Source organism: Ruditapes philippinarum, unplaced genomic scaffold (genome assembly GCF_026571515.1).
Source record: "Ruditapes philippinarum isolate M1 unplaced genomic scaffold, ASM2657151v2 ctg476_1_1_1_1, whole genome shotgun sequence".
Taxonomy (NCBI): domain Eukaryota; kingdom Metazoa; phylum Mollusca; class Bivalvia; order Venerida; family Veneridae; genus Ruditapes; species Ruditapes philippinarum.
This window is the reverse complement of record NW_026858368.1, coordinates 226,964-242,344: the sequence shown is the minus strand read 5'-3', so window position 1 is coordinate 242,344 and position 15,381 is coordinate 226,964. Positions and strand designations below refer to the sequence as shown.

The 15,381-nt window shown below is 31.3% G+C and overlaps 1 protein-coding gene across 1 annotated transcript in view; it reads right to left on the bottom strand.

Annotated features, from left to right (window-relative positions):
• LOC132752971 (dynein heavy chain domain-containing protein 1-like) overlaps positions 1 to 15,381 on the bottom strand; it is a 106,728-nt gene that overhangs the window by 66,037 nt on the left and 25,310 nt on the right. Inside the window, exons 28-41 of the mRNA XM_060743385.1 lie at positions 15,095 to 15,223; positions 12,656 to 12,816; positions 11,840 to 11,974; positions 9,911 to 10,006; positions 9,422 to 9,553; positions 8,748 to 8,976; positions 7,973 to 8,146; positions 7,502 to 7,733; positions 6,768 to 6,916; positions 6,210 to 6,437; positions 5,519 to 5,781; positions 4,940 to 5,072; positions 3,901 to 4,013; positions 544 to 663 (exon numbers count right to left, since the gene is read on the bottom strand). Coding sequence (XP_060599368.1) covers positions 544 to 663; positions 3,901 to 4,013; positions 4,940 to 5,072; positions 5,519 to 5,781; positions 6,210 to 6,437; positions 6,768 to 6,916; positions 7,502 to 7,733; positions 7,973 to 8,146; positions 8,748 to 8,976; positions 9,422 to 9,553; positions 9,911 to 10,006; positions 11,840 to 11,974; positions 12,656 to 12,816; positions 15,095 to 15,223 — 2,294 coding nt within the window. The remainder of the gene's footprint in view (positions 1 to 543; positions 664 to 3,900; positions 4,014 to 4,939; positions 5,073 to 5,518; positions 5,782 to 6,209; positions 6,438 to 6,767; positions 6,917 to 7,501; positions 7,734 to 7,972; positions 8,147 to 8,747; positions 8,977 to 9,421; positions 9,554 to 9,910; positions 10,007 to 11,839; positions 11,975 to 12,655; positions 12,817 to 15,094; positions 15,224 to 15,381) is intronic.

Sequence of the window (15,381 nt, the reverse complement as noted above, 5' to 3'; positions counted from 1 at the left end):
TTTGACGTGTCTACAATGTTAATGTAAGCGGGTTTTAACCTTTTGTTTGTATATAACACAAATGACGTCATGTCAAAGTGTAATTACACTAGTGTAATATGTTTTTCACATGGCTTTATTACACTCCTGTGCCATAGTTAATGTGATAAATGTCTTTATTTTCATATAAAATTCTATGACCATTTAATTGTTCTTTTTTTCTTGTCTCGACTTTGGCACAGCTTAACATACTGATAAATCTTGATTTATACAACACTGATTTATATGACATTTTTTCTTTACCATCATCTGTAATGTAGGGAAACAATGTATTCAGTAGACAGTAAACAGAAAAAATCAACATAGTTTCATTTTTCCAATGTTTGCAATGTTAACAACAAAAAAATCTATATTCTTTAAACACATGAGTTGGTTTGTAAAAAGGTCATTTATAAATAATTTTTCATAGACAATACTCTGAGCATAGTCAGACAACATAATCTTTAAATCACTGGTTCCCTCACTCATTAAACTAACATAGTTTGGTTAAGTTAAAAAGATTACATTGAATCCATGTGGAACAGTTTTCTGCCTCTCTAACTGAGGTGAGGCACTTGTGTTCGGAAGTGGATGAAGTGTGGTCAAAGAGTTCCGGCGAATAACAGCATCACCAACACCTGTTTTCTACAATATAATAAAACACCATTCCCTCTAATCAGTAAAAATTGATAAAATAAAATTGAACAACCCTTTAACAAAGTAACTAAACCACCTCAAAATGTTAAATATTAGTGTCATTATTTAAATCAAAAACTATATTTTTTCTTATGACAGTAACAATTTAAAATATAAAGATAACAAAGGGATAAAATATCATAAATAGAACATTTCACACTATTACTAAGTGTAGGCATCCTGTTGCTTCAGCTTGTTTCTCAATCAAGTAATTTCACCTCCGTTGTGGTGAGAGATTTTCATGTCTTTATTGTAAATGAAATATACAATTTTAAGAGACTCAATTAAGACACATGTATACATTGTATAGTACTGTTAACTTGTAAGGCTTTAGTGCATAAAAGTTGTAACTCTTTCTTTATATCATACAAGTTACAACCATTTAACACCAAACCCTTAATAAAAGTTTCTTAACATTAAGTATTATTAAGTGTTACTAAAGCTTCATCAAAAGAAGAAATTTACATGTTAACCTAGCAATATTTTAGAGTTATTGTAGGGTTTTGTGAAAAATGGTTGTAACTCCTTTATATCATACAAGTTACAATCATTTTCAAACCATGCCCTAAATATAATTATCTTCATCATGACAGAAATTGTTACTAAAGCTTATAACAGGGTTGGTTTTTCTATTTTTTCCAAGTCAAGGCTTCTATTTTAAGCTGAATTATAGAACACTAGGCTGGTAAGCTCTCTCAAGTCAGGCATTCATTTCTATACAAACATAAGCCCTGCAAAACTTTCACTAATAGGAATGTAATATATTTAAGATAAAAAAAATAACTTCATATCAGGAAATATGAAAATATAGATCAGTAAACAGCATAAAAATAAAACATGAAAAATAAATTATGTTTCTACTAAAGCACTGTTTGATTGCATGCAGGAGGGGATAGGATAAATACTTGAATAAATGATTCAAGGGGGAATTGTAAAATTATTGTAATGCAATACAGTTTACTATATCTATCTACATGTATGAAGCTGACACACTTTTGTGTGTTTTACATAGAACAGAAATATGTAGCGACCTACCGACAAAAGGAATCTCATATTTACACTAAATATACAATGTAGATCATGTAAAAATTTTGAATAAGTTTGTTTTCTTGGTATCAGCAAGAAAATTAGCGTTAATGTGTTTTTCAATGAATCAGTTGGAACAAAACATACATTCAAATGAATAAAATGGGAGAAATATCTACTTCAGTACTGATGGCAATAATTTTCTAAAACATTTTAATTTCATAATATAGAAAGATTGTAGCTTATTCAAACCACACTTGGGTTTGTTTCCTGGATCTAGCCAGTACTGGTGTCATATGAGGAAACATGGTTATGACCCAAGTAGGGCTCGAATCAATGACCACTTCATTAAGAGGGAGACACAGTTACCACCACTAAGGCTGTAGCTTTACTTGAAGGCAATAATTGCAGGTCCAGTATAATGATGTCATGTACAATACAGTTTAACTTCGTTCGCTCGAACTCGGATCGCTCGAATACCTCACTTCGCTTGAACTCATTGCCCAGTCCCGGCAAAATTCCTATATAATATATATTGTTCTACCTCGGATCGCTCGAACACCCATCACTCGAACTCTCGAACCTGATCTCTGGTCCCGTCGGCAGAAATATAGTGTAAATCACACCTTTTCGATCGAACACAAACAGACAACAGAAGTTGCGGTCGACATGTTCTAAATAATTGACAGTCGGTGACACATGTTTTAACACCTCGTGATCGTGACAAAGGCAATTAAGGTTAAATGAAACCAAATAAAAGGTGTTGTAACCGATTTGTTTGTTATGATACAATTGTTTATTTGCCGTCTTTAGAAACGATAAAAGGAAAATGACTCCTAAAATGCACAAAAGTCAATAAATTAATGGTTCATGTAACGTGATTTGTAACAGTGTAATCGAATGATACTTGTACGTGTGTTTTTTTTTAGTAAATGACTACTAATAGATGCTGCTGTTAAATGTTTTTTTTTTTAAATATTTCATTAATTCATTGTTTAAAGTAAAATTCACAGTTTGGATAATGATCGCCCGATCGAACTCAATATGCATGAATATAGATAAACACAGTGTACCGTTAATACTGTTTTTAATAGGATAATCATTCTGAATATAACATATTCCACAAACAGATGTTTTAAAAATCAATTATATTGACGAATTTATTATTTGACTGGTGTAAGCTAAAAACCTTTAGGCCTATCATCAACATAATTATAATTCAACCTCAGTTGGCTCAAACTACCGATCTCTCGAACAAATTTGCACAAGCCCTCTGAGTTTGAACGAACGAAGTCCGACTGTATTACATAGAAGGGTGCTTTATTGTGATCTTGAAATCTTGAAAAGTTTCTTTGTTCTTCTATCACGGCTATAATTTACAAGTTCTATGCAACAACATTGTAACTCAACCACCTAGAGCAACAACTTACTACATTGTTGCTTTAAAAGCCTCAATCACACACTTCTTTATTTAAAATATCTACATGTTTGGCAGTACAATAGAATTGAGAAATAAGATTGTTCTCAACAAAAAGCGTATCATTTTATAAACAAGAAGGCAAATCTAGCAACATCTAATGCTTATATTGCAATAAATCTATCACCCACCACTGAAAACATCTGAAAGCCGGAGAAACAAAAATCAACATATTTAATAATCATATAATATGAAAGTTAGCTAACTCTTTCTTTTTTTTAAATAAAAACTTAAAATATGGCCTCTTTTTCTTATGAAATACAAATTATTTAATTAATCAATAAATCAATATTATAAAAAAAAATGCTACTCAAAAGAATTTTTTCTGAGAAGTCTGAAATCTCAAACTTAACATTTAATTTGGGTCATTTACTTCCTACCAAACCATTTTAATTAAAAAAAAACTTACCTGGAAAGAAACAGTGATAACTATAGTTAAATGAATAATTTGCTTCATGTACCTTCCCATCTAATTTCCATTTTATCAAACAATCACCAGTGTAAGTAACTTTATAAAATTACTGTAAATGCCAAAATGTCCAGTCAAATGAAAAACAACATATGTTTTCTAAAGAAATGATAAAAGTATATATCAAAAATACCCAGTTTTCTTTTGGTAAAAATGGTATATTGCTGAATAAATACTATAACAAACAAAGATCAGGACAAAGTGTGATGTATACCTTGTCTGCTCTAGGCTGGCCTCTTATCTTATACTGGTTCTCACTAGACAGATCTAGAGTTCTGAGAGCTGTACGAAGATAGTCCAGATGTTGAGCTGTCACTGACATCAAACCTGGTAAAATATAAAAATATCACTAATCTTTGTTTTCCTGTGTAACTGATACAGAATATCTCTTGCTTGTAGGTATAGTTATGTCCCCTTGCTTGTAGGTATAACAGTGTTTGCGTTTACTGAGTAAACATATCAATTTACTCGCTAAAATTGCCAGGGAGGAAAGAAAAAAAGGGCTGTTGAGTCCCTGGGACGAAACACTTTTCCCCGATAATTGGTCAATTCTCTCTAAAGTTTTTTTGCTCTGCTTGAAAATGATTTTCTATTCACTTTAAATAAATTGTATTATAAGAACTTGACTTTCACCTCATTTTCATTTGTTCCTTTCTCATTAGCAATGCAGATTTATATCCCAAACGTAGACTAGGAGCAAGTGCTCGGCCTCGTTTTGGGCCAACCTATCAATGGTATCTGCGAACATCAACAGTCACAAATTTGATTGTATTATGAAGTTATGCAAACATTGACATTTTTGTAATTGAGGACTCGTTCCATTTGAATTGGGACGTAACAGATCTATTAGCACTGAGTCCCAGGTACTCAGTAAAGTTAGGGAAAATCGCTAACACTGGTATAGTTATGACCCCTTGCTTGTAGGTATAGTTATGACCCCTTGCTTGTAGGTATAGTTATGTCCCCTTGCTTGTAGGTATAGTTATGTCCCCTTGCTTGTAGGTATAGTCACATCAATATTGTTAATGTCAAACAACAATCCTGGTAAGAAACTCAATGTACCTACATACATATAATCAGGCAGAAACAGGGATCTACATGAAGCAGGCAACTTTGCACAATCAACCTTTCATTAGCTCACCAAATATCTCACTCTCATGAAAGGTATAAACAATCATTACTCCGTGGCTATAAAATCCCCTGTATTTAACTAATACATGACTGGACATCAGTTACAAGTATTGTATTATTACCTTTAGTTAGTCTGTCTGTATCATCAAAGAGTGCCCAGCATCCAGACTGAACCATTCCCATCATATACTGTGTCATCATAGGTAGTGTTACCTCACTGTTACAGTTGATAGCAAACAGGCAGCAACCAAACATCTGTTATAATACAATAATACATTATCATTATATAGTATCAGGTTACAATTAAAAATATCATAAGACAATTTCAAACTTTTTGAATTGCCACTATAGATTTTATTTTTGGATCACTTTCAGATGACATTTACTTTATATTTAAAGCAATTGCACACTTTCTGTTTCATATACAGAATTCTACATTTAATACATCAAAAAGTTATTGCATCTTTCTTTGTAAGGAAAAGAAATGATAATTTCTACATAACTGCTATAAAGCACGACTAAAAAGCTAATGAATTGGACCTCAAGATATTACCCGTACTTGTAATATTTGTTTTAAAAACTAGACCAAATAAAAAGCTACAACAAACTTTTTGACCCAAAAAATCATGGATCACCCCCCCCCCCCCTCACTCCCAACCCTCCTAAAAAATATTTTAAAAATCTTGAATATTTAAACAAACCTTGGCTAGATCCTTGACAGTATCAGATTTTCCAGTACCAGCTGGGCCAATCAGTGTTCCACAGTGGAAGTTTTTCACTGCCTGTGTAAGTGACAGGAAAGCTCGTTCTGTAAGTGGTGTGAGAACAAGTCTTGTATCCGGACCTAGGTACTCGTAGTCATAGTTAAACACGTTACCTAGCTGTGTTATTGTACATGAACCAAACTGAAAATCTGTTGATACACTCGTCTTTGTTCTTGTTATTGACTGCATTGCAGTTTCATCTGAAATAAGATGTTACAGTTAAAATTGTGCAGAAACAATTGTGATAATAATAGAAAGTCCTTGCTCACAGATTAAGAAATGTAAACTAGCATACACATTTATATCCACCATATACTCCATAAAACATAGTTAACTACAAATCCGACAAATTACTGAAAATTTTAATTGACAAATTATGTTAAATATTATGTAAAAAGATGCAAGATTATTCCATTTTTTCAACGCTTACATGCATTTGAAGACATTTCACACCCTATAGCTAAATCCAATAACACCTGATGTGTTTAATTCCTGTTACCATGTTTCAAGTTTAAAATCGAGGACATTTGCTATTAAGACTGCTAAGCAGATATACATGTATGTATGTATAAACTCAGTTAATTTCATCATATTCTAAGGGTTATTTGGTCATCAAACAACCACTTACCAACAGACTCTTTCCTAGTTCTTGATGAAGTATAAGAAGTAGTTCTACGTGTAGTGGCCCTGCTTGCCCTCCGTATAAACTGGTGATCAGTTTGGACCGAGGGTGGTGCTGGTGTGGGCTCTATAGGTTCCTGTTTGGCCCGGAGAACATTTCTTATGTCCATATGGTAACGTAACATCCTCATCCAAGTGAATGACTTCTCACTGATCACTTTCTCCAACAGCATAGCTACAATGTTAATTTATACTTATTTAATAATAGACGTTCATGACACATGTTAAACAGGTCTCTTTTTTTGTTAGTTTACCTCATAACCTCTAAGTGGATGGCCAAAAAACTGATTAGACTCTTCAATAAAATGAAGATATCACAGAGGTTCTATATGGAATCAGAATTTCATCGCGATGTTATCTCTTAAAAAATAAAGGTACTACAAAAATTTATGGCTATTTTTATAAATTTTTCAACAAAATTTCCATTCATTTAAGATGATTTTTTTAATCACATTCAAATATAATTTCACATTATACTGAAAAGCACATAACTATACAAACTAACCTTCTATGGAGTCTCTCTGTTGAATGTTCTGGTTAACAAGTATAGATACCAGTGACTGTAGTCTTTGTTTTACATGTTCATTTACACCAGTCTTGTGCATTTCCTTCAATACTTCAACATACTGTTCTAGTCGAGAACTACTATTCAATCTGATAAAAAAATTACATAACTATATATTGTTTAAACCACAATGTTTAATTTGTGTAATTTACTTGTCCCACATTGAATTGAAACTGTCAGTTGTTGATTGAGTGATTTAGGTTATAAAATCATAACTTTGTCAGCCAATGTACACATATACTAGTAATAGATTTAGGTCAATGCTCGCTAAAAAAAAGCCTAAATTCCTCTATGCAAGATATTATTTGTATCATTACACTTAACATTCAATTTCGTTCTATATTTACATACAAAGATAGCATCTAGTTACAGGTAAAGAGCATTTAACAACTCAAAAGATACTGTCTCTTAATATGTACAACTACAGTATCGTTTTCTCTTTTTCCTTCAGTTTGTTTGGTTGATTTTTATGCTGATTTTAACATATTTTTGGTCACATCTCTGCAGTTAATCAACCTGTCACATCTCTGCAGTCAATCAACCTAACCAGCTTTCCTGGATTACTAACCAGTAATTACTAATTCCTCAGTAAGTAACCAACCACATGATTTCAGAATCATTGGTATAATCTATTCATAAAAGCTGTTATAATTCATAAACAAAGTTATACTAACTTTAAGAATTTCAGCTCATCAATTTCAAAATCTGGTTTATCAAGTATCCTATGCATGGCTCTTTCCCACAGTATCCCCTCAGCAACATACACACATTGAGCTGGGAACCGTAGCAACCAATGTTGATACTGATGACTAACTTGTACAGCCAGATCTTCCTCTGTCAGCTCAGACTTGGCTCGATATACTTTTATAAGTTCTTCTAAGATATGTACTGGCTGCATTTTTCCACCTGTATGGGAAAATAATAACACATAAAAATTATAAATGACTTGACTAAGTTTGAGATAAATCTTTAAATTATCAGCAAATTTCTTTCAAACAGACAAAAAAATTATTCTTTTCCAGTTATCATTTATATCAAAATCATTTTAAGCTTGAAGTCTTTAAGAACTTCTGGTGTTGCAAAACAGAAAAGAAAAGTAAAAATCTGGCAGAAATTATTTATTGTTAGTTAAAACTTCTACTTACCATCTTCCATTCTATTCTGTACACATGCTTGTAGGATGGTTGCTATGGTATTTTTCATGATGCCTTCAAGAAGTTTTAACCATATAGTACACTTGCCCTGAGCTTCAAGGTGAGCAAAGAATGGCACCTCCTCACCGTGCTTGCCCCGTACAGCTATCACCTGTAGCTTGTCAGCTGTAATAACAAATTATATAGTCAAACTTACTTATACATGATCACATTCATTAAACTGATACTTAGTATAACAATTAATTTTGTTGCATAAATCAACAGTGAGTTTTGAGCACTTTTTCATTTTCACTCATGTACAGACTCAATCAAACCGAATCAGCATTTTTCATATAATTTAGTTGTGATTAATGCTTCTGATGGGTCACACTTTATCAAGATTTTCTTACTGTATTTGTGAACCTATCGCTCCAATGTATCATGTACATAAAGAGTAATTCAGTTAAATAACAAATAAGGAAAAAAAATCTGAAGTGTAATCTCCAAATTTCTGTAAATTCTATCACACTTATTTTCTGTCTGTCCTCTTTAGTTAGAGATGATTTTTAAGTTACAAATCTATTTGCACTGGTATATATATTAATTTTATTGATGAAAAAACATTCCAGGTTTCATGCCATGAAATAGTGAGGGCACAATGGACGTGCATATTTTACTTCACTTGCTTTTCTATTATTTTCACATAAGTCTAATTTTTCAGCCATGTATGACACACAATTATATATTCCTTAACACAATATTATAGTAAAGATGAATAAATAAATACCATGTAAAGCAAAGTCTAGATGGGTATTCAGACTTGATGTCCCTGGCGGCAGAGCAAATGCCAGTGACTCAATACCAGGGAAACATTTCTTGGCAAACTGTTGCAGTGCCTGTGGGTTTCTGGAGATACCCATCATTTCTACAAGTTCTTCATCTGACAGGAAGTATAGACGTGTAAACTCTTGCCGACAATTGTCCATCAGAGATGTCAGGTATTTCAATATTTCTTCCTGAAATATTACAATATATATTCTAACTCATTGTCATCAATAATGAAGTGATAATTCCAGGATAAATTATTTGTCTCTTTCTATATTATTATAATACTTCTACTAAAGCTTGATACTGAAAAAGCCACATGTATAAATTATTTCAGAACAGCAAGTCTGTTTACTGAACAAGCATAATGAGGAAAATAAAATCATAAGATTTGTAAGACACTCATTAGCAATTACTGGGAAGACATTTTAACAATTTGGATATCTATATCCTATCATTCAATATGTATCTGATTTTCCTTAAGTATTGAACAGCTACCTATTTAATTGTTCTGAAATAATTTCTAATTCATTTTACATATAAAAATTTTCTTTACAAAAAAGTTCAAAATTTTTAAAACAGCTAGCAATTACATAAAAGGGTAAAATAAACTGTTAATGTAGAAGGGGGGATAACCTGTGTTTGAATGAGTTGTAAGAAAAGAGCTCTAAGGTTGTCTCCCTGGAGTAACCTGTAACCTTTCTCTCCACGTCGTCTGTTGATCACAGTCAAAACCTTCGAGTCATTTGACACAACACGCATCCAGTCCTATAACATATTCAATTTATCATCAAAATAAATAGTCTTGATACATGCATTAACAAATGATATAAATTGTACTAAAATGAAAAATCTATACCTTATAATGGCAGGTGGAAGAACATTTGTTCTGAAACAATTTTTAGCTATAAAACAAGCCAAAGATATTGTTCTCTGTGAATATTTAACACTTTTTTACACGAGTTTCATATCTTATTCTATTTTTGATTCATTTCTAATGTATTTATATCTATATATAAAAAAAAAAAAAAAAAAAAACACTGTCATTAGTCTGAAAGTTAACAAGTAAATAACAATGTTCACAATGCAATGTATGTTTTTATATATAACATATTCCAAGTTTACCTTAAATTTAGCATGGACACCTTCAAATTTAGGAGCATGTTCCTTGAATCGTTTGTATAGTTCCGGCCACTCAAACACCTTCAGTAAGTATAGCCACTGTAACCAAAATAATATGTCATCATTATCTTTACGAATCAAACATGTTATCTTACACAATTTTTTGAGTGGAATTTAAATCATACAATATTTTCAGTTATAAGGGCTCTACTAAAGTTTTAATAATTTATGACTTTTCCTAATGCCTGCCCACTATGAATAATAGTGTTATAACATAGTGTTAAATTTATAATTCATTTCTTTTTATATGTGATCTATGTATCAATTATTTTGACTGTGCTCTAATGTATCCATATACATGTACCTTTTAATATGTTCTTAATGTAATAATTGCATATAAAAATAATTGCATATATTGCAAAATATAACAAGAGCTGTCGGTAGGACAGCACGCTCGACTATTCTAAGTGCTTGATAGTAAAAGAGCCTTGATAATGTTAAATTTTTTAAGTTCACAAAAGGGCTATTTTTTTTTTATAAATTCATGTTATAGGCCTTTAGAGAGAGTCTAATTATACAGTATTGGCTTGACTTTTCGGAAGGTAATGTCACAAGGGTGTTTTATTGAGTATAATAATACTTATTACCTATGAATACATAAATTTGACAGAAAAGGTACAAAGGCTTGTTATTAAGATGCTTTATTAAGTAAATCACTGCTTTATTATTATGAATGCATAAAATTGTCCCAAAAAAGGCACAAACCCTTCAGTAGTTATTGAGCTTACAAGCAAAACTTTACCATGAATTTCTAAGTTGAAAAAGGGGAGAAAAATCAGCCTAAATGCAAGATAGAATTATGGATCTTTGTCAGTGACCTACAATTATGACCCTAAATGCATATGTGAAGTTTTAAATAAATATCTTTAATAGTTATTGAGATATGTAAAACTTGCATGTAAACATTAACCAAGAGACTAAGTAGAAAAGGGGATATGAATCAGCCTTAATGCAAGATAGAGTTATGGAACTTGGTCAGTGACATACAATTATGACCCTCCAATTATGACCCTAAGTGCATGTGTAAAGTTTCAAGTAAATATCTTTGAAGACCTTTAACCTTTAACAAAAATTTCTAAGTTTCAAAGGGGCAAATAATTCTGCAAATATTGCAGGCAGAGTTATGCAATTTTGCAAACTGATGTACATTGTTACTATAAAAAAGTATTTTAAATTTCAATTGAATATCTCAAGCAATAATTGAGATATTTGACTTTACAAAAAACTTTAACCAAAATTTCTAAGTTCCAAAGGGGCATAATTCTGTCAATATTGTAGGCAGCGTTATCCAACTTGTCAATCTGATGTACCTTGTTACTATAAATAAGTATTGTAAGTTTCAATTGAATATCTCAAGCAATAATTGAGATATTTGACTTTACAAAAAACTTTAACCAAAATTTTTAAGTTAAAAAGGGGCATAATTCTGTCAATATTGTAGGCAGAGTTATCCAACTTATCAATCTGATGTACCTTGTTACTATAAATAAGTATTGTAAGTTTCAATTAAATATCTCAAGCAATAATTGAGATATTTGACTTTACAAAAAACTTTAACCAAAATTTCTAAGTTATAAAGGGGCATAATTCTGTCAATATTGTAGGCAGAGTTATCCAACTTATCAATCTGATGTACCTTGTTACTATAAATAAGTATTGTAAGTTTCAATTGAATATCTCAAATAATAATTGAGATATTTGACTTTACAAAAAACTTTAACCAACGCAGACGCCGACGCGGACGCTGACGCCGACGCCGACGCCGACGCCGGGGCGACTACAATAGCTCTCATATTCTTCGAATAGTCAAGCTAAAAAATGTAACATAGAAAAATTGACAAAGGCATGGAAGAAGATGTAAATGAAGGATACCTTTTTCTGGCAAGTAAACCATAGATCTGCTATTTCTTCTACTTGTTGTAAGGCACTGTTCCAGGATTCTACCTCAGCTGTCATGTCTCCGAGATATGGGGACTGCATCATTCCTCTTATACTAATCTGACTGTCCTGTTATATTGAAAACATTTCTTCTTGTAATGATTTTCATAATTATCTTCAATTATCTCAAAATATGAAATAAAAAAGATATGATTTCTAGTTCTAAATATGTTTCAAGGAACAATAGTAAATTTTCAATATAAGTAAGTTTTAAATGGAAACAACAACAGTGAGCTTTTCAATATAAGCAACAATTATTTCTAAGTTGTTCAAAATGATAGGATTGATACAGTTAAAGGGACTCCACTGAGATTTTTTGACATGACAGAACTGGAAATAAATTTCCAAGATTAGTCTACTGTTTGATGTAGGTCTAGGTAATAACTTGTATGCAAAAGTTAGATCATTTGATTGCTCTGCTTTTTCCAGAATCATTATTCTTATTGTAAAAACTGACCCATATAAGTTGAAAAGCGTTGCAAGGCTTTTGACTCAAATCAGGCAAGAAATTGCACAAAAGTGTGATTTTAAATTTATATCAGAGTATATTTCTTAATCATCTTTTGCATATTTTTCTGTTTTAAATGCTCATGCTTATTTACGTTAAGGAATCTAAATTTTCAAAATTTTCAATTTGTGATAGTCAATTCTTTTTTTTTAAGGTTTCATAGTTGAAATGGCTTTTTGCTATTTGAGAAAAATTCACATAAGGGTGTTATTAAAGCCATAAATGTAAGTAATTATGTTCACCTCTAGCTGGTATTTTAATTCCTCTACTTCAATAAGGATATAATAATCATCATCTGCCACATTCAGACCCCTCGGTGATCCATCTTTCATAGCAGCAGCTCTCTCCTGACGATATTTCTCCAGTTTTGTACGTCTCCGAGGACTTGATGGCTTCTTTGGTTCTGAAAAACATTCATAGATAATGTGAAAGATAATCAAATAATTTTATTCTTAATATAAGACAACAATATGACATAATATGATGATCAAATATATAACATAGAACAGATCTATAAGGGTGTTTCTTACTGAAGTATAAGAAAAGTTTCCCAATCACCATAACAACATCACAACTTAGCCGAACCTAACAACAGTATTATTTGTAAGAATGTTTTATAATAATTCAAGTATGTTTTTCATGCCCATGTAAAAGGCAATTTATACATAATCACTGAAAACACAAACAAAGGAAGTATTATTCACAACACAAGCACATTATCCTACCACATAATTAATCATTTTTCTCTTTACCAAGTTGAGATGCCATTCCCCTAGATTTACACTATGTTAAGCCATATACTAGTCATCATCATTTATAAGATGCCCATTATTATAATCACATAACGTTTATACCTGCACATTAATTTTATCTAATGTTAAAACATAGCTTTTACCTGCACATATGACTAAAGTTAAACACAAAATTATACCCTGCATATTCAACATATAAATATACCTGCACATTTAACATAAATATATACCTGCACGTTTAAGTTTAGCTAGTCTTACGTGTTCTCGTAATTCCTTTAATTGAATAGCTGTAAAAAGAAAACTTCTGAGTCAAATAATCAAGGACATATTGAAGTTCCTCTGAGTATCACCCATCTCAGTTTTGTACTACATATAATAACAATGGCCATATAGTAAGGCAATGTGTATTGATATTTCATATCAGGGTTTCTTACAAACTTATCATAAAATACCACAAATGGCAGCCAGGAACAAACTTGATAATATAAAATGATCTACAAATATTTCACCTGTACCACTAATGTTAAACAAGTCATAGAGAATCTTGCATGTTGTTGGCATAGCAATTGTTTCTAGAGGACATTCAATTTTTGACAAGAACAAAACCTCAGACACTGTTGTGTAAGTGGGTTCCTTTTGTCTTGTCAACACTTATATTGGCATATTGTCTTTATTCTCCTTACGGTGTCTCACTCAATGAGTAATAACAATTCAAGATCAACAAAAATCTGTTTCTATATACACATGATCATGGACATCAAAATAAAATGAAGACTTTCTTCTTCACATTTACAAAAAAAAAGAGTTATATACTGCGTGAAATCATACAAGATAGTTCAAGGAAGGTAAAATAACATTGAGATTTTTTCAAAGTTCTAGTAAAGATTTAGACAAAGAACACACACATTTGCATCTTTTACAGAATAAATCGTCAAAACACTCAGACAGACACACACACAAAACATAAGCAACACACTAACATCTAATAAAAACAAAAACTGTAGCAATTAACTTAAAATAAGCAGAATAAAATTATTGATGCCTTATAAATGATATAGGATTCTAAGGGACTTAAAATTTCTTTCAAGTCAATATTTTATTGTTGTAACATTATGTATTTGGTGCATAAAGCAAAATCAATTTCTAAAGCTGAAAACAAAATTTCTGTCAATACAGTTTAAACCCTAACCCTGATAATTACTGGTATCTTTATACCATTATTTTGTAACCAAGCATTTATAAATCATGGAATTTCAATATTAAAATACTAAAAATTAAACCACAAATAGTACAAATATCCTTGATAACCATGCTTTATAGTAGTCTAGTCAAACTGGAAAGATGTCCATGTACTATATATACAAAGGTCCTAAATTATCAAGTATAAGCATTTACAGGGTTAAGGATTAAGTTACTACAGTCATGCAATGTTTATTTCTTCTCTCACAAATGTTTAAGCTTGTCTTTGTTATTCAAAATGATGAGTTGTGGTAACAAGAAATTCCCTTATTTATTGCCACTTTCCCTGTTGTATTACCTTACTTATGAAGAGCAAGAAGCAATAGTGACATATGATAAAAGAAAATCAATGCTTTAAAATTACAATTAAGCTATTTACTGTAACGATGGTGTTAAATATATTTTTAGAACATGATTTTAATGATGATTTAATCAAACTAAGTAAAAATTTGAAATCAAATAAGACAAGCTTAAACTTTTTTTTACAGGATTCAAATGATTGTTACTGGGTCTTAAACAATTGTCACAATAAAAAAAAAAAAGAAAAACAATGTCTTTTAGCGAAAACTGAAAATATGACTATTAGACTGAAAGTTCAATTATTAGAGGTGAGGAGTCTAGAATAGACCAGTGCCAAACTGTTTTATTTATCACACTCAGGATATATATATATAGGAAGGGTATATATACGTATGCTGGTTTTACGAAGGCTTATTTTGCGAAGGTTTTGTTTGCGGAGATCGTTACCCTGTGGAATTAACGTCTTTCGTCTTTTCATGACAGCGATTTCCTCCTCGGTTTCAGATTCTGAATCACTCTCTGTTGGTAATTAACATACAGTCACAAAATACACATGATTACCTTGTATATATAACATCGTTACTGCAACCTTGATTACTTACAATCATAAAATTTTAACATCTACATCTCAAAAATAAACTATTTAAGTACTTTGAGGGGGATAAATAGTCACATTA